This window comes from Dipodomys spectabilis, unplaced genomic scaffold (assembly GCF_019054845.1).
Source record: "Dipodomys spectabilis isolate Male_0828 unplaced genomic scaffold, ASM1905484v1 ptg000175l, whole genome shotgun sequence".
Classification (NCBI taxonomy): Eukaryota; Metazoa; Chordata; class Mammalia; order Rodentia; family Heteromyidae; genus Dipodomys; species Dipodomys spectabilis.
In genome coordinates this window covers 13054081-13081698 of record NW_024870852.1, presented here as the reverse complement: position 1 = coordinate 13081698, position 27618 = coordinate 13054081, and the positions used below count along the sequence as shown (strand labels likewise).

The 27618-nt window shown below is 43.3% G+C and overlaps 1 protein-coding gene across 6 annotated transcripts in view; it reads right to left on the bottom strand.

The window, feature by feature from the left end:
* Window positions 1-27618, bottom strand: part of Cnbd2 (cyclic nucleotide binding domain containing 2) — a 41592-nt gene that overhangs the window by 10347 nt on the left and 3627 nt on the right. For 5 of the 6 annotated variants that reach the window (XM_042694795.1, XM_042694800.1, XM_042694799.1 and 2 more), the window contains exons 3-11: window positions 24095-24232; window positions 22064-22117; window positions 20181-20344; window positions 18727-18883; window positions 18261-18412; window positions 16741-16879; window positions 7726-7840; window positions 2994-3171; window positions 1247-1367 (exon numbers count right to left, since the gene is read on the bottom strand). In XM_042694795.1, coding sequence (XP_042550729.1) covers window positions 1247-1367; window positions 2994-3171; window positions 7726-7840; window positions 16741-16879; window positions 18261-18412; window positions 18727-18883; window positions 20181-20344; window positions 22064-22117; window positions 24095-24232 — 1218 coding nt within the window. The remainder of the gene's footprint in view (window positions 1-1246; window positions 1368-2993; window positions 3172-7725; window positions 7841-16740; window positions 16880-18260; window positions 18413-18726; window positions 18884-20180; window positions 20345-22063; window positions 22118-24094; window positions 24233-27618) is intronic. The other variant, XM_042694796.1, reaches the window with a different exon arrangement.

Genomic DNA, 27618 nt, shown 5'->3' with positions numbered 1-27618 from the left:
TTTTATATTTAGAGAGAGAGAGGAAGGAAGGAAGGAAGAAAGGAAGGGAGGGAGGGAGGGAGGGAGAGAGGGAGGAAGGGAAAGGAATATCTTGTGTTTCAGAAGGAACATGATCTGGTGACTTTAGACTTCTAGCCTGCAGAAATGTAAGTTAAAAATCTGTTTTGTTTCTTTTTGCTTATGTGGTGCTGAGGAATCGAACCCAGGGCCTCATGCAAGCGCTCTACCACTGAGCCACCTTCCCAGCGCCCTTGTTGATTATTTTAAAGCAAGTTCTGTGGGAATATCACTTCATCTATAATTGTGTGTGTGTGTGTGTGTGTGTGTGTGTGTGTGTGTGTGTGTGTGTGTCTGTGTGTTTTGCTGGATTCAAACCCAAAGCTTATAAATGCTAGGCAAACATTCCACAACTAAGCATCATTCCTTCCCCCTCACCACCTACCTATCTACCAACCTATATACCCCTCCCTCCCCCCACTTTTTTTTTCTTTTTTTGGTCAGTCATGGGGCTTGAACTCTGGGCCTGGGAGCTGTCTCTGAGTTCTTCAGTTCAAGACAAGTGCTCTACCACTTGAGCCACAGTGCCATTTCTGGTTTTCTGCTGGTTAATTGGATAAGAGTCTCACGGCCTTTCCTGCCCGGGCTGGCTTTGAACTGTGATCCTCAGATCTTAGCCTCCTGAGTAGTTTGGATTACAGGCTTGAGTCACTGGCACCCAACACGATCTGTGTACCTTTCTAATCTTCTTCTTTTTTTTTTTTTTTGCCAGTCCTGGAGCTTGAAATCATGGCCTGGGCTCCCTGAGCCTCTCTGTGCTCAAGGCTAGTGCTCTACCACTTGAGCCACAGTGCTACTCCCAGCTTTTTCCCCCCTGTTTATGTGGTACTGAGGAATTGAACCCAGGGCTTCATGCATGCTAGGCAAGCACTCTACCACTAAGCCACATTCCCAGCACCATTCTGACTTTTTGAACTCACAATCTTCCTGAGTGAAGCCTCCCAAGTTTTGGGATTATAGGGATTATATTATACCTAGCTCATCTTTAAGTATTTTGACATTTATCTTCAAAATATAAGAACTTTTTGGGAAAAAAATAGCCACAATATACTTCTACCCTTTTAAAAATCAACAGTATTTCCAAGTATCATCAAATATAGAGGGATGTTTCTAAATCTCTCAGTGCCCAACACTCCCAGCCCAATCATTTTACACACTACATCATGAACAGAGCTCCCTGTGCACTTACCACAGTTTCTCCTTCTTCCACAGTATGGACTTTCATATAGACCCCCACTACAGCCTCCTTGGGGAGCTCACCAAACTTGGTATTGACCATAGAACATTTGATTGGATAAGGAAACCTGGATCTGAAACATGAAAGCTTGTTAGAGAGAACTCTAACGCACAGCTCATAAGGTTTGAGTAATCACCCTGACTACTGCACACTGAGAACCCTTGCCTCCTGAAGGTGAGAAAATTCAAAATGAAGCTCTGACACAGATCAAACAGTCAGGAGCTGGAGAAGTGGAATAGGGAGGAGACTTAGGAACAAGGACTCCTTACACACCTGAAAGCTGTTTACTTAAAGGGCTGATGATCTCATGAGTGGAACTAGGCCTGATGGGTTAGAAGTCTAGAGAGTCCAAGGGATCTGGATAAGGGTTGGTACTCAGGATTATTTGGTGGAGGAAGGAATATCTAAGAGTCAGAGCTGTCTAGAAATGGAAAAGATTGCTATATCCTTGGTTACAGCAGCAAAACTAGGGGCTCTTTTGGACAGGAAGACAGAGGAGAGGTGATTTGTCTGTTTCCCTGGGTAGGCTACAGACCCTAGACCTTGTTAATAGTAGGTTTAATTTCACACATACAATCCATTGTGCTTTCTTTGGTGGTTTTATAAATTACAAGGGATAGAAGGTTATGCTGTTGGGATGATAAAGATTATTTCCCAGATTTGAACACTCGCTCTTCCTACCTCTGTGACCTTGAACAAGCAACTCACCCTCTGTACCCTTTGTTTTCTCACCTAAACAATGAAGTGATAATAATAGCACTCCTAGAGTTTTTGTGAGGATTAAATTAGATAATACAGTAATAGGTACAGAAGCATTCTGTGTCACCTATAATAGTTATTACTCCATTTGCCTGGCTTGCAACAACCCTGGGACTTTCTATTAAGACATAAGACTTGAAGCTGGGTGCTGGTGGCTCACGCCTGTAATCCTAGCTACTCAGGAGGCTGAGATCTGAGGATCAGGGTTCAAAGTCAGCCCGGGCAGGGCAGGAAAGTCTGTGAGACTCTTATCTCCAATAAACCACTGGAAAACAGGAAGTGGCAACCGGAAGCGGCTTTGTGGCTCCAAGCGGTAGAGCGCTCGCCTTGAGCTGAAAAGTGCAGGGACAGCGCCCAGGCCCAGAGATCAAGTCCCACAACCGACCAAAAAGAAAAAAAAAAAAAAAAACATAAGACTTGAGAGGTCAACAGCCAAAATATGTGTCCAAGCCAGATTGAGAACCTGGGTTGAGCCAACTGATAATCAGGCTCTAATCTGCTGTGCTACAGTGTGCTCTTAGCAGAACAGAATTTCTGAAGAAGCTCTAGTAATACATATAAAGAGCCAGAAGATTTTTCCTGCTGCTTTCCTTAAATGGGTTACTGAGGTCAGAGAAAAGATGTAGCTGACTGCCAAAAAACAGTGGGCCTGTTAGTTTGAGGCAGAGAACACAGGTCCTGGATGTCAAACTTAGGACTTTTCTATGCTATCTTCTACATGTGCCCACCCCGCTGGGGATAGCCTATCTGCCACCTCTACTTCCTTCCCAGAATCCCTGACATTCTGTTCTATAAGTTATTACCCCTTCTACAATCAAATCTGTAGAGCTGGGGATATAGCTCAGAGAGATAATGCCTGCTAGAAAACATAAGGCCTTGGGAAGAGAAAAAAAAAAACCAAGCCACACTAAGTCTTTTATTTGCTAAGAGCTGAGCTTACCTGATCTTAGGGCCCATTATCTTTGGCAGAGTATTTTCTGGGTCTTGGAACCTCTCATTTAAACTTGTCCCCTCTTGCTCACAAGCTTTCTGGAGATGTAGGAGTTTCAAAGCAGTGAAGTCCTGTAGAGGATATGATTTAATCTGGAATTCTTTAAATCTCTTCTCAGGATATGGTTCTGTTAGAGAAAGCCCAGGAAAGCACATTAAATGGGTATTTGCAATGTAACAGTGTAGTTTATAGTAACCTGCCTTCAATAACATGGCAATAAGAGAATGTAGAAGAAAAGAAAAACATGATAGCCTCCATGTAATGTCCTTTGGTGTGTACCCTATGCTTGAACTTTCCATCCAGAGAAGTACAATTAGGCAGAAAAGAGGTAATATGAACATCACAGATAACAAGTTGCCTTGAATAGGGTTGAAGTTGTATTTAAACTAAGATCTATTTGCTTCAAAGCTTGTATCTTTCTATTAATAGATCATATTTTCCCTGGCTTTCAAACTGGCCTTCCAAATTAGGACACAAAGGGGGTTTATAGTACAGTACTTGCCTAGCATAAAAAAGGTCCTGGGTTCAATATTGGGGAAGATACAGTAATAAGAGATGGGTGAGATAGATGCCAGTGGCTCATATCAGTAATCCTCCTAACAAATCTCAGGAGACTGAGATTTGAGGATCATAGTTTGAAGCTAGCCTGAGCAGGAAAGTCCATGAGACACCTATTCTCCAGTTAAGCAGCAAAGAGCCCAAAGTGGAGCTGTGGCTCAAATGGTAGAGCACCAGCCTTCAGCTAAAATGCTCAGGTATAGTATCCAGGCTCTGAATTCAAGCCCCAGTGCCTGCACCAAAGAGAGGGAGTGGGGCGGGATGACTGGCACAGAACTTTGGTTAAATCATGTAATCTGTAGAGCCCCGCTCACTCCTGCTGCTGCCTCCACAGCATTATTGAAAGAATTACAGGGTAACAGAGGGGCTGAGTTTGCATGTATGGAAATATCACAATGAAACCCCTTCATACACTAACTGTATGCTAACAAAAAGAGAAAGAATGAATTACAGATAAAGTAGTAGATGCCTAGGATAATGCTAGCATATAACAGGCCCTCCATACAGTTATTGAAAAGAAATATTGTTTGGAAATAATGAACAAATCAACTACTCTAAAATAGTATGCTTAAAATAGTATGCTTAGTGGAAGAATCCAGACACCAAAGACTTCAAACTGGTTGATTCCACTTCCATGGAACCCCAGGAAAGAGAAGCCTAATGTATAGTGAAAGTGGTTGCCTAGGCCAGGGTTGAGAGGTGGCTAGGAAGGGCCAAGAGGGAGCTTGCTAGGGAGGGAGAGAAGGAGAGAGGAAGAAAGGGGAGAAGGGATCGGAGGAGAGAGAGAGAAAAGCCTGACTAATAATAATAAAAAAAGTAACCTAGCAGGGTGCTGGTGGCTCACGCCTGTTAATCCTAGCTACTCAGGAAAGCTGAGATCTGAGGATCTCAGTTCAAAGCCAGCCTGGGCAGGAAAGTCCGTAAGACTCTTATATCCAATAAACCACTAGAAAACCGGAAGTGGCACTGTGGCTCAAGTGGTAGAGTGCTCGCTTTGAGTTGAAGAGCACAGGGATAGCACCCAAGCCCAGAGTTCAAGCCCCACGACCAACCAAAAAAAAAAAAAAAGAAGTAACCTAGTTTTTTTCTGTACTGCTGCTAAGAAAATGCACTTTAAGCTGGGCACCATGGCTCACATTTGTAATCCTATCTACTCAAAGAGGCTGAGATATAAGGACTGCAGTTCAAAGCCAGCCCAGGCAGGAAAGTCTGTGAGAGTCATCTCCAATTAACCACTAAAAAAAGCCAGAAATGGAGTTGTGGTTCAAGTGGTTCAAGAGTACTTAGACATGAGCACAAAAGCTTAGGTTCAGCATCCAGGCCCTGAGTTCAAGCCTCAGGACTGGCACAAAAAAAACAAAACTAAACTAAAACCCCCACTTCACCCCTGCCCCCAGCTCCTTCAGCACTGGGATTTAAACTTAAGGCCTTTCATTTTGCTAGGCAAGCACTCTATCTCCAGCAAGAAATTCACTTTACACATACAAATAAAATAAACATAGAAGGATACAAAAAAGATATATCAAACTAATATTAATCATAAGGAAGTTAAACTAAATCAAAAGAAGTGGCTAAATTAGTATTAAAAAAAAAAAAGAGGGCTGGGAATGTGGGTTATTGGTAGAGTGCTTGCCTAGCATGCATGAAGCCCTGGGTTCAATTTCTCAGTACCATATAAACAAAAAAAGCCAGAAGTGGTGCTGTGGCTCAAGTGGTAGAGCACTAGCCTTGAGCAAAAGAAGCTTAGGGAGTCGGGCGCTGGGTGGCTCTCGTCTGTAATCCTAGCTACTCAGGAGGCTGAGATCTGAGGATCACGGTTCAAAGCCAGCTCGGGCAGGAAAGTCCATGAGACTCTTACCTCCAATAAACCACTCGAAAACTGGAAGTGGCGCTGTTGCTCAAACAGTAGGCCTTGAGCTAAAACGCATAGGGACAGGGCCCAAGCCCAGAGTTCAAGCCCCACGACCAAAAAAAAAAAAAAAAAAAAGCTCAGGAACAATGCCCAGGCCCTGAGTTCAAGCCCCAGTAATCTTGGCTACTCAGGAGGCTGAGATCTGAGGGTCACAATTCAAAGCCAGCCCAAGGCAGAAAAGTCTGTTAGACTCATCTCCAAATTATCACTGGAAGTGGAGCTAAGGCTAAAAGTGATATACAGCACTAGCCTTGAGCAAAAAGAACTCAGTGACAGTGCCTAAGCTCTGAGCTGAGTTCAAGCCCCAGGACTGGTCCTCCCTCCCCCAAAAAAGGTTTTAGAGCAAAGAAATTAATTTTATTTATTTATTTATTGTTGGTTGTGGGGCTTGGGCTCTGTTCCTCAGCTCTTCAGCTCAAGGTGAGCGCTCTACCGCTTGAGCCACAACGCCACTTCTGATTTTCTAGTGGTTCATTGGAGATAAGAGTCTCATGGATGTTCCTGCCTGGGCTGGCTTTGAACCGAGATCCTCAGATCTCAGCCTCCTGAGTAGCTAGGATTACAGGTGTGAGCCACCAGCGCCTGGCCTTAGAAATTAAGTTTATAGTGATACAGAATTCAAGTCTAACCATCAATTCTCTAAAAGATAAAACTTCAAAATACATGAAGCAAAATAGGATAGAAATGCAAGGAGAAAATATATCTACAATTATGTACAATTGGAAATGTTTACAACTCTTTATTAACAATCAATATAGCAAGTAGAGAAAGATAGGAAGGATACAGATGACTAAGGCTACAGACTAACTTTGATTAACATTCATAGCACATTGCATCCAATGGCAGCATATTCTTTTGATATGTAAATGAAGCATTTACCAAAATAGATTATATTCTGGGCCATAAAACAAGTTTCTATATATCTAAAAACATTCCAACTACCCAAAGTATTTTATTTTAGAAATCAAAAAGAGGAAGATGGTTGAATAGTCCCAAAATATTTGGAAACCTTTCTAAATATTCAATGGGTCAAAGATGAAGAAATTAAAAGGGAAATTGAAAAATATTTTGAACTGAATGACAATGAAAACATGACATTATCAAAATCTCTAGTAGTTTGGCAGTAGAAAAGACAAAATGACAGGACTGACATCTAGTAAACATTTACTAAGCCCCATGAATATACATCATTCATTTCAGCCTCCCTGTAGCCACATGACAATGATAACTAACGTAACTAATGCATCCAGGTAGAGTTTTGTATGTTAGCAGGCTTAATATTCTAACAATCCTATAAGGTAGGATTGTAATTCATGTTTTACAGACCCTGAGGACATGGCATATGGAACAGAGTCACTTGTCCAACATCACAAAGGGTGCTAGTCATTGGAATCAGCTGGGCCAGGACTCTGAAGTCCTCCATTGTTATTACTCCTATGATCTGAAGAAAAGAGTCACTGCTCTTCCTCAGTTTCTATACCTGTCAAATGGAGATATAATCACACCTTCTTGAAAAGCTAATATAAACTGTTAAGCTAGATACTTGGTATACAATCATTAATGCTGCTACCCCTATTAATGTATTTATGAGTTTGGGTAGAATCTAGAGATTGTCTATGAACATTTGCAGCTTGGGATGCATCTAAAACCAGACACAGTAGCTAACTGAGTTGCTTCTGAGTAGCTACTAGATGCCAGGAATGGCCCTAAGCCCTGAGAATATAAAGTCCTTATAGGGCTTAAATTCCAAGGAGACAGCTATTTAATAATCTTGGAGTCGATTATATTTCAGTGGGGTTAAATGGCATAGAAGAGAAAAGCAGAGTACGTGAATGGGCTATAATGAGGAAAGAAGATGCTGATCCAGCATTAGAATCAGGGAGAATTCCTGGGGGAAAGAATGTTTAATCTAAAATTTAAATGGCAGAAATGATCTAGGCAAAAGAGGAAAGGGAGGGAAAAGGATGTGTGAGGCAAGGAGTAGACAGCCACAAGGCAGAACCTGCTGAGCACAACGGAAGAGGCTGGAAAGGAGGCAGGGCCTAAAAACCAGGTTCCCATGACTGGTAGAAGAAGGAATCAAACCAGACATCCTGTCTGGCCCTTTGAGCTCCAGATGTCTGGAATTCTTCGGGCTGGAAACTAGAGCCAGGCGATGCCTGGATATTCCCTGCTGTGCTGCTGGCTGACAGATGTGGCCATCTGGCTTACCCTTGAGGTGAGCCCTCAGAGGTCTGTCGTCTATCAGCTCCAGACACTGCCAGATCCACTTGTAATAGGAAAGTGAGGAGGCAAGGTCTACCAGCCTCAAGATTTCACAGCTGCCCTGTACACATAGAAGAACACAAACACAGGGTTAAGCTGGGATGCTTCTGCTTGACCAGGCTCTCAAATAAGCCCTCTGTATTGTATCTGACCCCATTTTGTTTTATTTGCTCAATGCAGTTGTTTCATGTTCCTTTGTTTTCTTTAAAATTTTTTTTTATTATCTTTAAGTAGTTGTACAAAGAAGTTCCCATTCTACAAAACAGTATGAGTACAAGGTGTCTGACATTGTCCTTTGTTTTCTTAATAAAAATATTAGCTTGCCATAAAAAGTCAAACAGCTAAAGTAGCAAAAAACAAATACAATGCTAACACGAACAAGTATCACAATGAAGGTCATTATTGGGGCAGTTTACAGTGAAATGCACTATAAACTTGCCAATTATACAGGTCTATGAATACTAAAATTCTCTGCATTTTGCAATTATTCTGTGGCTAATTTCTGGTATCAGAAAATAGTCACAGGCAGAACTCATGCCTATTTGTAGCTAGTTGGGAGGCAGACAATGAGAGAACCATGGTTTAAGACCAGGCCAGACAAAAACTGAGAGTTTGTTTCAGATAATATCCTAGAGACATTCCAGCTACATGGGATGCTGTAGGTAGGAGGATCAAAGTCTGTGAGGCCCATTCCAAGCAAAAACTTGAGACCCTATCTGTTATAAATAGCTGAGTGGGGCTGGGAAGGTGGCTCAGTGGTAGAGTGTTTGACTTGCACGCATGAGGCCCTGGGTTTGATTCCTCAATACCATGTAAGTAGAAAAATCTGGAAGTGGTATTGTGGCTCAAGTGGTAGAGTGCTAGCCTTGAGCTGAAGAGCTGAGGGACAGTGCCCAGGCCCAGAGTTCAATCCCCACAGTTGACAAAACAAACAAAACCCAACTAGCTGAGGGTGTGGCTCAAGTGGTTGAGGGCCTCCTTAGCAATCTCAAGAATGAATTCAAACCCTATTACTGCCCCCACCAACCATCAAGTTAACAGGATAGATGAGCACAATGAATGAAACTTAATTCTTAATTTAGGCAGTGAAAAACATGAAAGCAAATTGGCAAAACATTAACTGGTGGTTTGGATGAATATTCTGAAGTTCTTTGTATTGCTCTTATAATTTTTTCTATAAATTTAAAATTATAATTAAAATTTATACAATTATTCAAAGCAACATTAAAACTACATTAATTAACTACATTAATGTAGTTAAAACTACATTAATTCGCTGGGTACCTGCTGCTCATGCTTGTATTCCTAGCTACTCAGGAGGCTACAATCTGAGAATCATAGTTTAAAGCCAGCCCAGGCAGACAAATCCTTAAGACTCTTATCTCCAATAAACTATCAAAAAGAAGCTAGAATCTGTAGAGCTGTAGCTCAAATGGTAGAGCTAGCTTTGAGCAAAAAGATATTCTCAATATATTAGTTCAAAAAGTTTACAAGCCTACTGAATAACTCACTTAAAAAAACTTACCATGTACCATTTGTATGTATATAGAGAAAATCTAGAAAAAACATTCTCTAATGTTACTACTAATTATTTCTGGATATTAGAATATAGGTTTTGTTTGTTTGGTCAGTCCTGAGGCTTGAACTCAGGGCCTTGGTGCTGTTCTCTGAGGTTTTTTGTTTTTTTTTGTCAGTCATGGGGCTTGAACTCTGGGCCTGGGCACCGTCCCCCAGCTCTTCAGCTCAAAGCAAGTGCTCTAACACTTGAGCCACAGCACCACTTCTGGATTTCTGGTGGTGGTTTATTGGAGTTAAGAGTTTTATGTATTTTCCTGCCCGGGCTGGTTTTGAACCATGATCATCAGATCTCAGCCTCTTGAGCAACCGGTGCCCAGCTTTATTAAATATTATTATTTAGCTGTTCTTAACTTGTCAGTAATATATAAATGACTCTTAATTTTGTTCAGGAAAACAAAGTCCCCAGTTTTAAAACAAAACCTCACCATCTTCCCTGCAATGGGGTGACAATGACCTAGTTTTTTTTTTTAGGTCCGGTCGTGGGGCCTGAACTCTGGGCCTGGGAGCTGTCCCTCAGCTCTTCAGCTCAAGGCTAGCAATTTATCACTTGAGCCACAGCGCCACTTCGGCTTTTTTCTTTTTGCTTATGTGGTGCTGAGGAATCGAACCCAGGGCCTCAGGCATGCAAGGCAAGTGCTCTACCACTGAGCCATCTTCCCAGCCCTGACAATGACCTAGTTCTGTTCAATGAAATGTAAGTGTAAGGAGCTGGGAAGGTGGCTTAAGTGGTAGAGTGCATGCCTTGCATGCATGAGGCCCTGGGTTTGATTCCTCAGTACCACATACGCAGAAAAAGCCGGAAGTGGCTCTGTGGCCCAAGTGGTAGAGCGCTAGCCTTGAGCTGAAGAGCTGAGGGACAGTGCCCAGGCCCTGCGTTCAGGCTCTATAATGGGATTAAAAAAAAAAGTGTATGACTGCTGGATAAAACTCCCAGGAAAGTCATTACTATCTTTTCTCCTTTGCCTTGCTGCTTTTATTTCCTTTAGACATGATGGCTACAGAAGTAGCAGCTACACTGTGAATACTAGGATGATAGGATGAATAATAGGGCAAGGAAAACCAGGAGGAAGCCTGAGTTTTGGCGGGCTTTCTACAACAGTTCTAAACTTGTAATACTTAGTTCTAGATGGATTATTACATGAAAAAATAAGTTACTATTTAGCCACTTGCATGTGGTTACAGACAGCAGGTATGATATGTATATATCATAATTCTTAGAGGAGAGAGAAAAAGAGAGAAGAGAACATGAGAATCTCAATGGCCTGGGTCCTGAGTAACCATGAGAAGCAAGTCTTTCTGTTTTTGTTTTGTCGGTCATGGGGCCTGAACTCTGGGCCTGGGTACTGTCCCTCAGCTCATAAGCACAAGGCTAGCACTCTACCACTTGAGCCACAGCTCCACCTCCTTTTTTTTTCTGCTTATGTTGTGCTGAGGAATTGAACCTAGGGTCTCATGCATGCAAGGCAAGCACTCTACCACTGAGCCACCTTCCCAGCCCCAGCAAGTCTTTCTGGTTACCTGCTTTGGGCAAGTAATGTGATGAAGGAATAAATCTTGGTTAGTCACTCTATTAAGACTTGAAGAATGCTTATAACTACAACATAGTTTATCCTAGCTTAATATCCACATCTAATTATCTCTTTGAGAATATTTCCTAAAGGTATCCATGTTTTAAATTTTGTCAAACTGCCCTCCAGAGAAGTTAACTCAAGCTAGATGCTTGCGGCTCACACTTATAATCTTAGCTACTTAGGAGGCTAAGATCTGAGGACTAACGTTTGGAAACAACCTGGAAAGACATTTCCTCAAGACTTTTATCTCCAAATAACCAGTAAGAAGCTAGGCTCAAGTAGTAGGGCAACAGTCCTGAACAAATTTCAAGGCCCTGAGTTTAAATTCCAGCACTGGCATTAAAAAAAAAAAATGGTTCGTGGCTGGGAAGGTAGCTCAGTGGGAGAGCACTTGCCTTGCATGCCTGAGGCCCTGGGTTCGATTCCTCAGCACCACATAAGCAAAAAAAAAAAAAAAAGCCTACATGTAAAAAAAAAATGGTTCATAGAAGTGGTACTATGGCTTAAGTAGTAGGTTTGCCTCTAGCTGAAGAGCTGAAGGAAAACCCTTTTAAAATGTTGTCAGGCACCGGTCTCATACCTATAATCCTAGCTACTCAGGAGGCTGAGACCTGATGATCACAGTTCAAAGCCAGCCCAGGCAGGAGTCTGTGAAACTCCTATTAACCACCAGAAAACAGGAATTGGCACTGTAGTTCCAGTGGCAGAGAGCTCGCCTTAAGCTGAAGAGCTGAGGGAGTTTCCCAAGCCCAGATTTCAAGCCTCACAATGAACAACAACAAAACAAAAAAACCCAATGGCTCATTATTTACTCCCACAACAGTACATGGCAGAACTTTTTACGATGTGAAAATCTTTGCCGACACTATGTTTTCATAGTCTTTTTTGTTGTTGTTGGTGGTGGTCATGGGGTTTAAATTTAGGGCCTGGGCACTATGAGCCATCACTTTTAATTTTCAGGTAGTTAACTGGATATGAGTATCTTAGAATTCCTGCTCAGGCTGGCTCTGAACTGGGATCCTGAGATCTCAGTCTTCTGAGTTGCTAGGATTACAGGTGTGAGCCATCAGTACCTGACTTCATAGTCCTTTTATTTTGACAATTTGACAGGCAAGAAAGATGTGTCATGGCTGTGAGCTCAGTAGTGAAGCACTTGCCCAGCATATATGGAGCAAGAGGGAAAAAGAGAGAGACAAGAGAGGCAAGGAGAGAAGAAGGAAAAAAAGGAAGGAGGAGGGAAATAAAAGGAAAAGGAGAAAAGAAAGGGAAAAAGAAGAAAGGAAGAAAGAAGAAGAGAGAAGAAAAGAGGAGAGGTAATTTCTCTTTTTAAATTTCCTATCTTTATAAAATCTTACTTTTAAGTAGGATCTCTAAGAGAAACATTATGAATTTTTGTAGTTAAAGATAGATTCCTTTTGACAAGGAAGAAGGGAGCAGATATTTATTTATTTATTTATTTATTTTGAGTCCGGTCGTGGGGCTTGAATCTGGGCCTGCGTGCTGTCCCTCAGCTCTTCAGCTCAAAGCTAACGCTCTAGGCTGGGAAGATGGCTCAGTGGTAGAGTGCTTGCCTTGCATGCCTGAGGCCCTGGGTTCGATTCCTCAGCACCACATAAGCAAAAAGAAAAAAGCCGGAAGTGGCGCTGTGGCTCAAGTGGTAGAGTGCTAGCCTTGAGCTGAAGAGCTGAGGGATAGCGCCCAGGCCCAGAGTTCAGGCCCCATGACCGGACCCAAAAAAAAAAAAAAAAAAGCTAGCGCTCTACCACTTGAGACACAGTGCCACTTCTGGCTTTTTTCTTTTTGCTTATGTGGTGTTGAGGAATGGAACCCAGGGCCTCATGCATGCAAGGCAAGCGCTCTGCCACTGAGCCACCTTCCCAGCTCCAGGAGCAGATATTTAAGAAGCCCTCATTACATGTCAGCCATTGCACTTGGAGCTTTATGTAACATTCATCACCCAAGAACTAAAGGTACCAGAAAAATGTGAAGTTTCCACTTAGAAAGTTCCTTTATGCTTGTTTGTGTCTGTATCCGTGGAGTCTCATTGTGTGTCCCCAAATGAGAAAGCTGCTTAGACTGGATTCATCATGGGTATTCATCATGTTTGCATTGCCAGCAGAAATCGTGTTTCCCAACTTCCCTCAATCCCAAGGATGCCTAGCCTCCAGCTGTTGATTTTGCCCCCTAGTGGCATTAAAAGTACAGGTGTTGGAAGTGCAGAGATTACCTCCTACCCAAAAGAGAACCCTGAAGGCAATGGGAAGGAGCTTCTCAATTCTAGGGGTGGAAGATGAAAGGGGGGTTAGGGGGGGAAGAGAGGGTAGTGTAGTGTAGCCTGCAATTTCCAGTTCCTGTGAATTCTCTAAACCAGAAATTATAATTGTTACATAAAAGCTTCACATTAACTATCAGATTTTAGTGTAAGTTTTTTTTTTTTTTTTTTGGTCGGTCGTGGGGCTTGAACTCTGGGCTTGGGCACTGTCCCTGTGCTCTTCAGCTCAAGGCAAGCACTGTACCACTTGAGCCACAGCACTACTTCCAGTTTTCTGGCGGTTTATTGGAGATAAGAGTCTCACGAATTTCCTGCCTGGGCTGACTTTGAACTGTGATCCTCAGATCTCAGCCTCCTGAGTAGCTAGGATTACAGGCGTGAGCCACTGGCGCCCGGCTTTTAGTGAAAGTTTTAAAGAGCCAAACCCAATTTATCTGGTGATATTGAGAGACCAAAAATAAGTTTAGCAGGGGCTGGGAAGGTGGCTCAGTGGTAGAGCACTTGCCTTGCATGCCTGAGGCCCTGGGTTCGATTCCTCAGCCCCACATAAGCAAAAAAAAAAAAAAAAGAAAAAAGCCAGAAGTGTTGCTGTGGCTCAAGCGGTAGAACGCTAGCCTTGAGCTGAAGAGCTGAGGGACAGCGCCCAGGCCCAGAGTTCAGGCCCCACGACCGGATATACACACACACACACAAAAAAAAGTTAAGCAGTAATTTCAGACAAAACTAAATCATTTGTCATCTGTTACTGGAAAGTAAGTGTTAGATCCTGCACCAAGGCAAGATAACAGTAAGCATTATTAAGGGGTCAGGCTGCCCTGACCAGTGCAGGAATTTGGGCAGTCTCTCCCCCAACTCTGTAGAGAAAACATTTAGGATAAGATATAATTCAGCATTCCTGTGATTAGCCCCACTTATCCATCCAATGATGTATGATTTAACCTATCCCGTAACTGCTAAGCTAGAAAGTTCATGTCCTTACTGGAAATGATCATACCCTTAACCAAAAAGCTTGACATCCTTCCCTGCTACATACTCAATAAAAACCCTGCTGGACAAGGGGTCGGGGCTCACAACTTTGACCTGCTGCGTCGGTGACGATTGTTGAGTCCAAGCTCAAGCTTGCAAATAAACGACTCTTGCTGTTTGCATTGGTCATGGTCTCTGGGGGTCGCTTGGGGGTCTCGAGTTCGAGTCTAACAATATGATCTCTTGCTTTTCTCACCATGAAATCCAAGCTCTCCTGCATTAAAGTCCCTGCAGCACTCACTCTAATAAAGGTTCTGAAACAATAAATCATTGCCTAGCATGAGACAGAAATTTACCTTTTTATTTTTTATGGGTCGTGAAACCTGAACTCTGGGCCTGGGCGCTGTCCTCAGCAGTTCAGTGCAAGGCTAGCGCTCTACCACTTGAGCCACAGTGCCCATTTCTGGCTTTTTCTGTTTATGTGGTGCTGAGGAACGGAACCCAGGGCCTCACGCGTGCAAGGCAAGCACTCAATCACTGAACCACCTTTCCCAGCCCTTGAGTGTTTTTTTGTTTTTTGTTTTTTTTTTTTTTGTATCGGTTCTGGAGCTTGAACTCTGGGCCTGGGCGCTGTCTCTCAGCTCTTCAGCTTAAGGCTAGTGCTCTACCACCTGAGCCACAGCACCACTTCCGCTGGAGCCACAGCACTACTTCTGGTTTTCTGAGTGGTTTATTGGAGATAAGAATCTCACAGACTTTCCTGTTCAGGCTGGCTTTGAACCTTGAGATCCTTAGATCTCAGCCTCCTGAGTACTAGGATTACAGGCGTGAGCCACTGGCGCCAGCTCCTGAGTGATTTTTAAAACGGTAAACTTTTGGGGCTGGGAAGGTGGCTCAGTGGTAGAGTGCTTGCCTTTGCATGCATGAGGCCCTGGGTTCAATTCCTCAGCACCACATAAACAGAAAAAGCGGGAAGTGGGCACTGTGACTCAAGTGGTAGAGTGCTAGCCTTGAGCTGAAGAGCTGAGGGAAGAGCACCCAGGCCCAGAGTTCAAGCCATACTACTGACAAAAAAAACAAAAAACAAAAAACTCAAGCACAGCACCAGTGGCTCATGCCTGTAATCCTATAATCCTAGCTACTCTGGAGGCTGAGATCTGAGAAGGAAGCCAGCTGAGGCAGGAAATTCCATGAAACTCATCTCCAATTAACCACCAAAAATCTGGAATTGGAGTTGTGGCTCAAAGTGGTAGAGCATTAAGACTTGAGCAAAAAAAGCTCAGGGACAGAGCCTAGGTGCTGAGTTCAAGCCCCATAACAACAACAACAAAAAAAACCCACAACAAATTATCCAAGACATTTTCATGCTTACCAAAATTTAAAATTCTCTATACTCCATTCTATCTGCCTGCCTATCTTTCTGTCTATATATCTAATCAGTCTATTCCATTTTTGTATTCTTCTGTATCCTGTACTAATACGGCATGACCTTTGCAAAAACTCAGCAAATATCTGTGGTGGCTTATGATGTAAGGAACTGCCAGGGCAACTCAAATCCCAACTCCTGAGAAGAGCTCTGGAGCCAGACAGACCTGAGCTGAACTTTGCCTCTTGTCTCAACTATGTGACCTTAGCCACTTAACCTTCCTGTGCTTCAGTTTCCTCTTCTGTAAAGTGGGAATAATGACTATACTAACTTCCTCGGGGCTATTATGAGACTGAAATTAAATACCAGGTGAAGCATGACTAATGTGGCTTCAGTTATTCATTGCTTAACAAAAACATTAAATGGAAAATTCCAGAACTTATAACTTGCAACTTATAAGTTTCAAACTGTACATCATTCTGATAGCATGATTAAAATCTTGTCCTAGTCTGTTCTGCCTGAAATATAAATGACCCCTTTGTTCAGTATTATTCATGCTACAAATGCTACCTGCCTGCTAGTCACTTAGTAGCTGTCTCAGTTATCACACAGTCTGTCTTGGTATGATAGTGTTTGTATTAAGTAACCTTTATTTATTTAGTAATAGCCTCAAAGCATAAGACCACCAAGTAATGCTGGCAACTCAAATATGCCAGAGAGAAGTCTTAAACTGCTTCCTTTAAGGATTATTTTACATCATAAAGTGAGTATAGCACTGTAAGACTTTTAAAGACCACATCCACATAACTATTATTAAGGTATATTATTGTAATTGTTTTATACTATGCTTTCTTATTGTTAATCTTTTACAATGTCTAATTTAAAAGTTAAACTTTACCATAGTTATATATGCATGTAGGGAAAAAAGTGCATAGAGGATTAGGTACTATCCACAGTTTCAGCTATCACTGCATGTCTTGAAATGCATCCTTTCCAATAATGGAGGACTACTCTACATCTCAAAGTTCCCAACAACGTCTGAGGCCAGCCAGCCAATGTGACATTGCTTTATACAGCTAGGATGTGGAAGGTCAGAAAAGGAAGTGAAGCGTATGTATTGCAGATCAGGCTCAACCTGTGTTCCAGGCTACAGGATGTTATGTTAGGCCCATTCTTTCCAACTTCATTTTGCCCACCAAACTTCTTACCTTGCATATAAAAATGAGGAAGGATGAGTCTGCAAAGTCTTTTGTGATCAGCTGCCCATAAGCAAACTTCTCTACCTTCCCCATAGGGACAAGCTTCCAGAGTTTCTCATCAGGCCAAGAATTAAATAGATCTAACTTCCTGAGGAGGAAAAGCCTGTTAGAAGTCATCACTCTCCATACTATAAGGCATCCAGACCTTAGCATTTTTAAACTCTTGATATAGTTGCTAGATGGAAGATTTCATACTACCCACTCAGTCGCCTCACCTCGCCTGAGCCAGCCTTGTACATCCCCTCCTCAAGGACTTCTTCCAGGCAAGTGCCCCTCTTTGCTGCTGATCAGGTGTCCTAAGGGTGACCCAGCTCACTGCTTTTCTCACTATGCCCTCACCCAGGGGCATAGTGTGTGTGTCCTAGGGCTTGAACTCAGGGCTCCGTCCCTGAGCTTCTTTTGCTCAAGTCTAGTATTCTACCACTTAAGCCATACAGCTCTACTTCTGGCTTTTTTGGTAGTTTAGTGGAAACTTTCTTGTCCGGGCTGTCTCCGAACCATGATCCTCAGATCTCAGACTTCCGAGTAGCTGGGAATACAGGCCCTGGTAGCTGGCTCAGGAACTTTTTTTTTTTTTTTGGGTCCGGTTGTGGGGCCTGAACTCTGGGCCTGGGTACTGTCCCTCAGCTCTTTAGCTCAAGGCTAGCGCTCTACCACTTGAGCCACAGCGCCACTTCCAGCTTCTTTTCTTTTTGCTTATGTGGTGCTGAGGAATTGAACCCAGGGCCTCATGCATGCAAGGCAAGCACTCTACCACTGAGCCACCTTCCTAGCCCGAGGAAGGAAATTTTTTGCCTGTTGTTCCCTGTGGTTGAAGACCCACTCTGCGGTGACTGTCCCCTCCTCTCATCTTGTGTACCAGCAATCTGTCATGTGCTTGTGAGGGCTTGTGGGGCTACTAATAATCATCTTAGACTTTTCTCAGCTCCAACCTTTATGGGCTCAAAACCCAACTGACTCAGGCTGACTGAATTAGCTCAGGTTAATATAAGGTGATTCAGGCCTCAAAGACGCTAAGTCCAGTTCAAATGTCAAAATAGAACAGGGTCTATGAGGACAAGGATCTGGAGACAGGAAAAGAAAAAAACAGGGTCACCTCACAGGAAGAATACCTGCTATGTACCATGCACTGGACCACACTTTCCCAAGATCATCCCACTCCATCTTTACCATGACATTGGACGAGAAGTATCATTACTCTCATCTTACACAGCAGATGGCTAAAGCTTAGGGAAATGAAGTGACTTATGCAAAGTTATACCACTGCAAAGTCTATTAGAATTTGCAGCCATGCATTTGAATTAGGCCTTAATGTGGGTCCACAGACCAAAACAATTAAAACCCCACTAAAGAAAGTGAAGCAGTGGATCAAGCAGAGTACCAGCCTTAAGTGAAAGCCCTGAGTTCAAGCCCCAGTACTGGTGTGTGCACACACACACAGAGTGGAAAAAGATGTTTAATGAAATTACCTAAAAAAGCTAAACCGATAGTGAGATTCCTTTTGAACTTCCTCATCCAGCTGATTAGCAAGGAAGTCTTCACGGTCAACAACCAGGAACTCCGTTTCCTCCATGCAGACCACTGTGGCCCTCCTTACTGCTGTACTCAGAAGGCCCATTTCCTGTTGGATAGACAGGGACAAAGGCAAGTATGAGCTGTACAACCTGTTCATAGTCCTTATATCTGTAGTGTCTATTGAAAAAGAGAACAGGCCAGAACATGCCAGAGGAGAGAAAGCTGGAGGGGTTGTGCTTCCAAGTTACCGCCTCTCTGAATGGATAAAGTGGGAAAAGATCTGCCTTGGACATTACGTGACCCAACTTATTTAGCATTTGATAAAGCAAGATAGAGCCTTGTTCAACAGGTTGGAGCAAGAGCCCGTGACCTCCCCACCCCCATGCCAACCCAGAGGCAAATCTCTTCCCTTAGGCTTACCCCAAAACAGGAGCCTTTGTGCAGCAATGTCGGGTGGGGGTCTAGGAAGGCACTGCTGCCATCCTCATCATCAGTCACTGCTACTGTGCCCAGGTAGATGAAATAAAAGCTGTTACCCCTCTGTCCTTTCTTGACGATCACACGCCTTCGACCAAACCTGGGAAAAGACAATGCCAGCCCATAGCCTTAGTTATTTTTTAGGTAGGGTCTCATGCTTTGGTCCAGGCATGCATTGGTTAGACCAAGATCCATCCTACCTACCTACTTATAACCTCCCATATGTTGCTGGGACCACAGGCACAAGCCACCATGCCCAGCTTTTACTGAAATAATAGTTCTGCTAACTTTTTTTTTTTTTTTTGTCCATTGTGGGGCTTGAACTCCGGGCCTGGGTACTATCCCTCAGATCTTCAGCTCAAGGTTAATGCTCTACCACTTCAGCCACTACATCACTTCCAGTTTTCTGGTGGTTTATTGGAGATAAGAGTCTCAGGGACTTTCCTGCCCGGGCTGGCTTTGAACTGAGATCCTCAGATCTCAGCCTCCTGAGAAGCTAGGATACAGGTGTGGGCCACCAACGCCCAGCCTTTCTGCTAACTTTTTGCCAGGGTTGGACTAGAATCTTGAACTTCTAATTTGTCTCCTGAAAAGGTAAGATTACAAGTATGAACCACCAGGCCCTGATGAAATTAGTCTCTACAACTTCATAGTCTATGGTACTATTATTAGTAGGAGATTATAGACCAAGACACTGGGTGATACAATGATTCTTTCCCTACCTTGACCCCAGTTTCCCCAACTGAAAAGTGAGGAAATAGGAATAGATCCTTTCAGGGGTTACTGCCAGTCCTCTTCATTTCAATGTACCTTTTTTTTTTTTTTGCTGGTCCTGGGACTTGAACTCAGGGCCTGGGCACTGTCCCTAAGCCTCTTTGTGCTCAAGGCTAATGCTATATGCTCACCATTTGAGCTACAGCACCACTTCTGGCTTTTTCTGAGTAGTTTATTGGAGATAAGACTGTTACAGACTTTTCTGCCCAGGCTAGTTTTGAGCCGCGATCCTCAGATCTCAGCCTCTTGAGTAGCTAAGATTACAGACAAGAGCCACCAGTGCCTGGCTCCTGAATATTATTTTTCCCAAGCTGGCACTCTACTATTTGAATCACAGCTCCATTTTTTTTTTCTCTTTTTTATTTCTGTGGTTAATTGGAGATAATAGCCTCACAGATTGTCCTGCCTGGGCTGGCTTCAAACTGTGATCCTCAGAGCTCAGCCTCCTGAGTAGCTAGAATTACAGTCTCAGTAATAGATGACTGAGATTAACTAAGCTACCAGGGTAACAGTGATCACTCAGGTAAACTGATAGATTTTATGGCTGGTATCTTCAGAGGTATGGGAAGGACCTGCCACCCCTACTCAGCTGGGCTCCTCCTACCCTACGGTCTCTCACTGACCGTTCAAAGCGTGTGACTTTGGCAAGAAGCATCTGTAGGGGCTCATCATAGTTCCGGTAACTATCCATAACCTGAAGGAGGTTGCAGAGGGACTGGATCTCCTGCTCTGTCCTCCAGGAAGGCTTTTTCTGTGTAATCTGAATGGCCCTTGGAGGGAAGTGACCCTGGGGAGAAAGACAATGAATGACACACAAGGCTATCGCTGGCAATTCCCCACATTCCTGCTAATATATTCTCCTGTTCCATGTAATAGTACATACTGAGGGCTCACTGTATGCCAAGGACAGAGCTAGGCATCTTGCATGCCCTTTTAATTGCATCCTCTGCAGCTCAAGTATCACTGGGAGATTAAGAGATTCAGGCAGGTTTATGAGTAGATCTGCTACATATCAAGGCCTCTCCTACCTCTTGCCAACAGTACAGGGCTCCTTAAGCTCCAGGACTCAATTGTCTCCTCAACACATGAACACCGTGATCATAGACTTTTTTTTCCCCCTTTTTTGTCAGTCATGGGGCTTGAATTTTGGGCCTGGGCACTGTCCCTCAGCTCTTCAGCTCAAGGCAAGTGCTCTACCACTTGAGCCTCAGTGCCACTTCCAGTTTTTTGGTCGTTTATTGGAGCTAAGAGTCTCACGGACTTTCCTGCCTAGGCTGGCTTTGAACTGCGATCCTCAGATCTCAGCCTCCTGAGTAGCTAGAATTACAGGCGTGAGTCACCAGCGCCCGGTTCCTTGGTTTCTCTTGTATGAAGGGTAAAACATGAGTAACTTTCTATGCCCAATGTCAAGCATTGGCAGGCCTGAAGAACTGAAGGTACAGAATAGTTGAAATAACTTATCTGATTACACTTCATCCATGAGGGGACATGAGAACAAGTGCCCAGAAGAAGCAGGGAATATACCTGTGCCCTATCTCCAAGGGGACAAGAGGTATGGTAAGAGATGGCACTGGTGGTTCAGGTACCAGTAAAAGTTGTTCTCTCCTCTTCCCTGAGAGAAAAAAAAAACATACCTACTTCCAGACTGGGGTCAAGTCAGGTCTGTACTAGTTAGAACAACAGCTTTTCCTGTAAATAGATAAATTTCTTTGAATTTAAATTTTGATTCTAAAATTTAATATTCCATAATTCAATGGGTATGAGGAAGATGATAAAGATGCTTGAGGGCTGAGAAGGTGGCTCAGTGGTAGAGCGCTTGCCTTGCATGCATGAGGCCCTGGGTTCGATTCCTAAGTACCACATAAGCAGAAAAAAAAAAAGCCGGATGTGGCGCTGTGGCTCAAGTGGTTGAGTGTTAGCCTTGAGCTGAAGAGCTGAGGAACAGTGCCCAGGCCCAGAGTTCAGGCCACGACTGGACCCAAAAAAAAAAAAAAAAAAAAAGGATGCTTGAAATTCAGAGAACAAGTCACATGGCCCCAAACCTCACACAGATATAAAGGCATTCCTCATTAGAATGGGAAAGCTAAAAGTACATCCAACATTCAGGTGTGGGACAAGTCTGCCCAGCATTTTTCTCAGAGTTCAAGGACAGAACCAGAATGCACACACAGTCTAATGCCTTTCTCACCACCTGGCTACTTTCTATTCCTTCTGTTCCTCTCATATTCCATTCTGTTTGTTGCTATTTTCCCACAGGTCCAAACCCAGGAATTCTCCCACTCTGGTTCCCCTCAGTTATAAAGTGACAACTGGTTCAGGATGCTCACAGTCTTGGCATGCCAGGATTAGACAGGATCACTGAGATCAGCCACTCTAGAGATGAAGAAACTAAATAGCTAGTTCAAGGTGACAGAATGGGTCACTAGCAGAATCTGGGCCAAAATTAGCTCTCCTGACGCCCAACACAGTGCTTCTTCCTCCCCACATAAACTAGAGCTATGCCTACCTCTTCTGCAATGAAGTCCAGGGTATCAAATGTGATTCGGCCTTGCTTCTTTTTCTGAAAGAAAAAACAGGACACGAGGGAGAATCAGTAAGACTGGCTATAAGAATTCCGTATCTTAAATCTGTGAACTCGGGTCTCACTATGGCAGGCAGAGAGCCATGGGAAACTTCTTATCTACTGGCCCTATCATGTCCACCTCGGCTGAAACCCCAACTCATTCCTATATGTGGGCTGAGCATCAACAACAGAATTGTGAAGACAGAGAAACATGGAGGTAGGGAAAGGGAATGGAGGGTACAGAGAAATCAGCCAGTTGGAGAAAAAAAGGAAGAGGGAAAAGCAACAACTAACAGGAAAATATAGAGGGAAAAAAAGGAGAGATAAAAAGGAACAAATAAAGACAAGTATTGTTAAGTGTCCATAGCAAGACAAGCATGGCAAAGCTCCTTTCTTACTCTTTTCAGTCATTGGGACAAAGCAAGTTTCATCAAGCCCCTGGACTCACACTGGATGTAGGGTAGGCAAAAGACTTTTCCAAGGACCACTGGGAATCTGAACTGAAAGCTTTGTCTAAGCAATCTCAGAGATGAAGTAATCCAACCCTATCTTCTGATAGATGAACAGAGGATAGGGAAAGAGAAGATGAAGGAATGGGAAAAGGGAAAAGTAAAAAGACAAACCTACGCACCCTAGACAAAACCAGGGAAACCATTCTCCTCTCTGAGCATACCTCAAACCGTTCCTTGGAGTCCACCCAGTCCCTGCTTTCTCCCCACTCCTTACTTATCATTTGTGAATCCATGTGGTGCTTTTCAGAAAAACTTATGAAAGCTGGGTGCCGATGGCTCAGGCCTGTAATCTTAGCTACTCAGGAGGCTGAGATCTGAGGATCACGGTTCAAAGCCAGCATGGGCAGGAAAGTCTATGAGACTCTTATCTCCAATAAACCACTAGAAAACCGTAAGTGGAGCTCAAGCGGTAGAGCGCTTGCGTTGAGCTTAAGAGTGCAGGGACAGCACCCAAGCCCAGAGTTCAAGCCCCACGACCGACCAAAAAAAAAAAAAAAAAGCTTATGAAGAGGCAATGCTCAGAAACACTCAGACTGTAGTAGCTTACTCCACTTGACCCTGTGCTGTCCTTGAAAGGTTTCTGGTGTGTGGCCATGTAGCTGGGCAATGTGGTTGGCTCTGGCTTCACATTTCCTCACACCAAGCTTTACACTAGGTTATCAGCTTCCAAATTATACCAACTCCAGCCTCCTGGAAACCAGTCATCTGACTCCCTCCCCTCCCCAGGACCACTCAGTCTCTTTTGCATGCCACCTTGATAATAGAATGTTTTTCCTGAGCACAAACTTGAATCTTTCAAGTTATAATTTCTCCACTCCATCTCTTCCCGATCTCATGTTCAGTTTGACCAGAATATCATCTTAAAATAAGCTTAAATCTGGGCTGGGAATGTATCTTAGTGGTAGAGTGCTTGCCTAGCATGCATGAAGCTCTGAGTTTGATTCCTTAGTACCACATACACAGGAAAAGCTGGAAGTGGTGCTGTGGCTCAAGTGGTAGAATGCTAGCCTTGAGCAAAAGCAGCTCAGGGACCGTTCCCAGGCCCTGAGTTCAAGCGCCAGGACTGGCGAAAGAAAGAAAGAAAGAAAGAAAGAAAGAAAGAAAGAAAGAAAGAAAGAAAAAGAAAGAAAGAAAGAAAGAAAGAAAGAAAGAAAGAAAGAAAGAAAGAAAGAAAGAAAGAAAGAAAGAAAGAAAGAAAGAAAGTCCTAAATCAGGAATGGTGGTTCATGCTATAATCCTGGATACACAAGACACTGGAAACAGGCTTCATCCACTGCTGCAAAAAGGGATAATATTGGGGTTCCATATTAGGTAACTCTTTTGCTTGACTAATAAAGGTGACAGGTGGAGTTCCCACCTGTTTTACCCTTTCTCGTCTCTCTCTTAGCATAAGCTAAGAAGTGGGATGCTATTTATTAGACTACCTTAAATCTTAATAATCCTGCTAAGCCCGGATGCTTACATCCCAGAAGGAGAAGATAGGGTGCGTTCTGTGAGCAGCCTCAATGATTTGATATTCCCGGAATCCTTTGAGGCCCTGACGAAACATTTTACACACTCGGATCATCGTTATGATATCCATGGCAAGCTGGTACAGTCCCTATGAAATAAGCAAAGAAGATCAATGGAAAGCATCTATTTGCCAACAGGCAGCAGAAGGCTGCTCAGTTCTGAACAAGGTGAACTTTAACAGGATTAAATTCAGTGTTATACTGGAGCAATGGTTACATTCTCAGGAAACTGTAGAATTTTTGCCTTTTTTTTTTGGTCATGGGGCTTGAACTCTGGGCCTGGGCACTGTCCCTCAGCTCTTCAGCTCAAGGCAAGTGCTCTACCACTTGAGCCACTTCCTGTTTTCTGGTGGTTTATTGGAGATGTTTCACGGACTTTCCTTCCCAGGATTTCTTTGAACTGTGATCCTCAGATCTTAGCCTCTTGAATAGCTAGGATTACAGGCGTGAGCCACCAATGCCCTGCTGTCTTTTTTTTTTAACTCATTTTTATCTTTCAGTAGTTGTACAAAGAAGTTCCCATTCTACAAAACAGTATATCAATACAAGGTGTCTGAAAACATTCTCACCCATCACTCCTAACCCATCCCTTCTCTCACTTTTTCTTTTTTTTTTTAAAAATTGAGATCAGGCGATTACATAAATTTCACATATTTCACAGTATTGTGGAATAGTGATACTTAAAGTCACAAACACATTTTAACCTCCACAAGGCAAATTGTCTTTATCATGGTCCATAAAATCTGTGAATTCTATGAGCTTTGACAATACAATTATTTGTTCCACATCAGGTAAAGTTTACATTTCTTTTCTTTTGCTTAGTGTAAGCTGTTCCCTCTTTCCCTCTCATTCCTCCCTTTGTTTTTGTTTTTAGTTCTGCTGTCTGGAGGTTAAGACCATGGCGACACATGTGAGGCTTGACCATTTGGCTACCTTCTCAGTCTTCACAGAAAAATTTGAAAACCTACTGAATTTATACTGATAGCTTGAGACTCAGAGTATTTATGCCAAAAAATTTGGCAGCTACAACAAACTGGGACATTCCCAGCAGTCACAGTTAACTATTCCCTAGCACAGGACTAGCTAAATGTTAAGTCCTTAACTTCTGCTATAAATAAATAAATAAATAAATGGTTCAAGTAATTGCAGACAATGTAGGAATGATAACAAAGGTCCTGAACTTTGAGAGAAGAATGGTCAGACAGATGCAACACTGATGTTTGAGGTTCTCCAATGTCAAAGAGTTACAAACCAAGGAATGTGGTTACCTTTAAAGGTAGAAAAGTTAGCCAGCCACTGGTGGCTCACACCTGTAATCCTAGCTACTACTACATGCCTGAGAGATTGTGGTTTGAAGTCAGTTCAGGCAGAAAAGTCCATGAGACTCTTAGATCCAATTAAACACCAAAGAAACCAAAAGTGGAGCTATGGCTCAAGTGGTAGAGAGCACTAGCCTTGGGCATAAAAGCTCAGGGACAGAGTCCAGGCCTTGAGTTCAGCCCTAGTACCAAGACAAACTAACAAAAAAAAAATTGAGTTTGAGGCCCAAACAGGCTCAAATCTATTCCATTTCCACAGGGGTGAAGGAGGAGGGAAGAAGAAGAAGAAAGAAGAAGAAAGAGGAGGAGGAAGAGGAGGAGGAGGAGGAGAAGAAGAAGAAGGAAGAGGAGGAAGAGGAGAAAAAGAAGAAGAAGAAGGAGGAGGAGGAGGAGGAGGAAGAGGAGGAGGAGGAGGAGGAGGAGGAGGAGGAGGAGGAAGAGGAGAAGAAGGAGGAAGAGGAGGGGGGGAGGAGGAAGGGGAGGAGCAGGAGCAGCAGCAGCAGCTCTGCACTGGTGGCTCACGCCTGTAATCCTAGCTACTTAGGAGGCTGAGATCTGAGGATTTCAGTTCAAAGCCAGCCTGGGCAGGAAAGTCCCTGAGACTCTTATCTCCAATAAACAACCAGAAAACAGGAGTTGGACGCTGTGGCTCAAGAGACAGAGCACTCACCTTGAGCTGAAGAGTGCAGGGACAGCGTCCAAGCCTAGAGTTCAAACCCCACGACGCACAAAAAGAAAAAGGAAAAGGAAATTTCTAAAGAAAATATAGGGGCTAGAGTATAGCACAGTGTCCAGAGAGTAACTTGGCAGATGTCAGAATTTAGTCCTCTGAGCCTCATCTGGTTGTCCTTCCTTTGTGTCATGGACTACAAAAGGCACTGCATGGCCATTACTCACCCAAGGTCCCTCTTAAACCTTCCTCTTTCTTCCTTAGAAATTCTTCTGCTCAGAAATTCCTCCCCAGAGACTTTGACTCTGCTTACCTGTTCCTTCTTTAGGAGCTGCCAGGCATGAGACACTAGATATTTCCTCATAGTTCCTGAGTTGGCAAATGGAGCAATTAGCCCTTTTGCCTTTCAAGGAGAGAAAAACAAATCTTCCTCCAATAATGCAATTATACAAGGAGGAAAAAAAGGTTCGACATCAAGTGAGAACTCCTTTCTATACCTCTTATCCTCCCAAGTCATTGGAAGCCTCAATCTCAGAAAACCTCATTCTCAGAATGTCCTGATGTCATAGACTAGAGGAAGGAAAAGACACTGAATCTCTTTCTCAGAACATACTGATGTCATGGAAGAAAATGATGGACAAAGAGTCTTTTTTGGTTAGAATTGAAAGCCCAATTTACTGAATATTCATTTACATCATCTCAATTAATCTTCACAAACACCAAATCCATGCATGAGAACTCAGGTTCAAAGTTGCTAAATGACTACTGAAGTCATGGGGCCCTCATAAAGAAAGCATAAAGCTTCTAGCTACAACTAAGGATATTGAACATCTTAGCTTGGTGAGGCTTAGAACTCTGTGACCTCAGGGTGTAGATATGTACCTAGGCTAACCTCAAAATCCTCCTGCCTCAGTTTCTTAAGTACTGGGATTTACACATGTTCATCATCATGTCCAGCAAAAGCATCTATTTAATACTTTATATTTAAAAATTCAGGCTGAAGATGTGACTTAAGCAATATACCACTTGCCTACTAGGCTGGAGGCCTAGTAGAGTTCAAAATCCACTACTACTACTACTACTACTACTACTAGTCAGGTGCTGCTTGTTCACACCTGCAATCCTAGATACTTCTTAGGCTGAGATCTGAGGATCATGGTTCAGAGCCAGCCCAGACAGGAAAATATATGAGAGGGGCTGGGAAGGTGGCTCAGTGGTAGAGCTCTTGCCTTGCATGCATGAGGCCCTGGGTTCGATTCCTCAGCACCACATAAGCAAAAAGAAAAAAGCCGGAAGTGGTGCTGTGGCTCAAGTGGTAGAGCGCTAGCCTTGAGCTGAAGAGCTGAGGGATAGCGCCCAGGCCCAGAGTTCAGGCCCCACGACCGGACCCAAAAAAAAAAAAAAAAAAAGGAAAATATATGAGAATCTTATCTCTAATCATCAAAAAGCCAGAAGTAGAGCTGTGGCTCAAGTGGTCAAGTGCTAT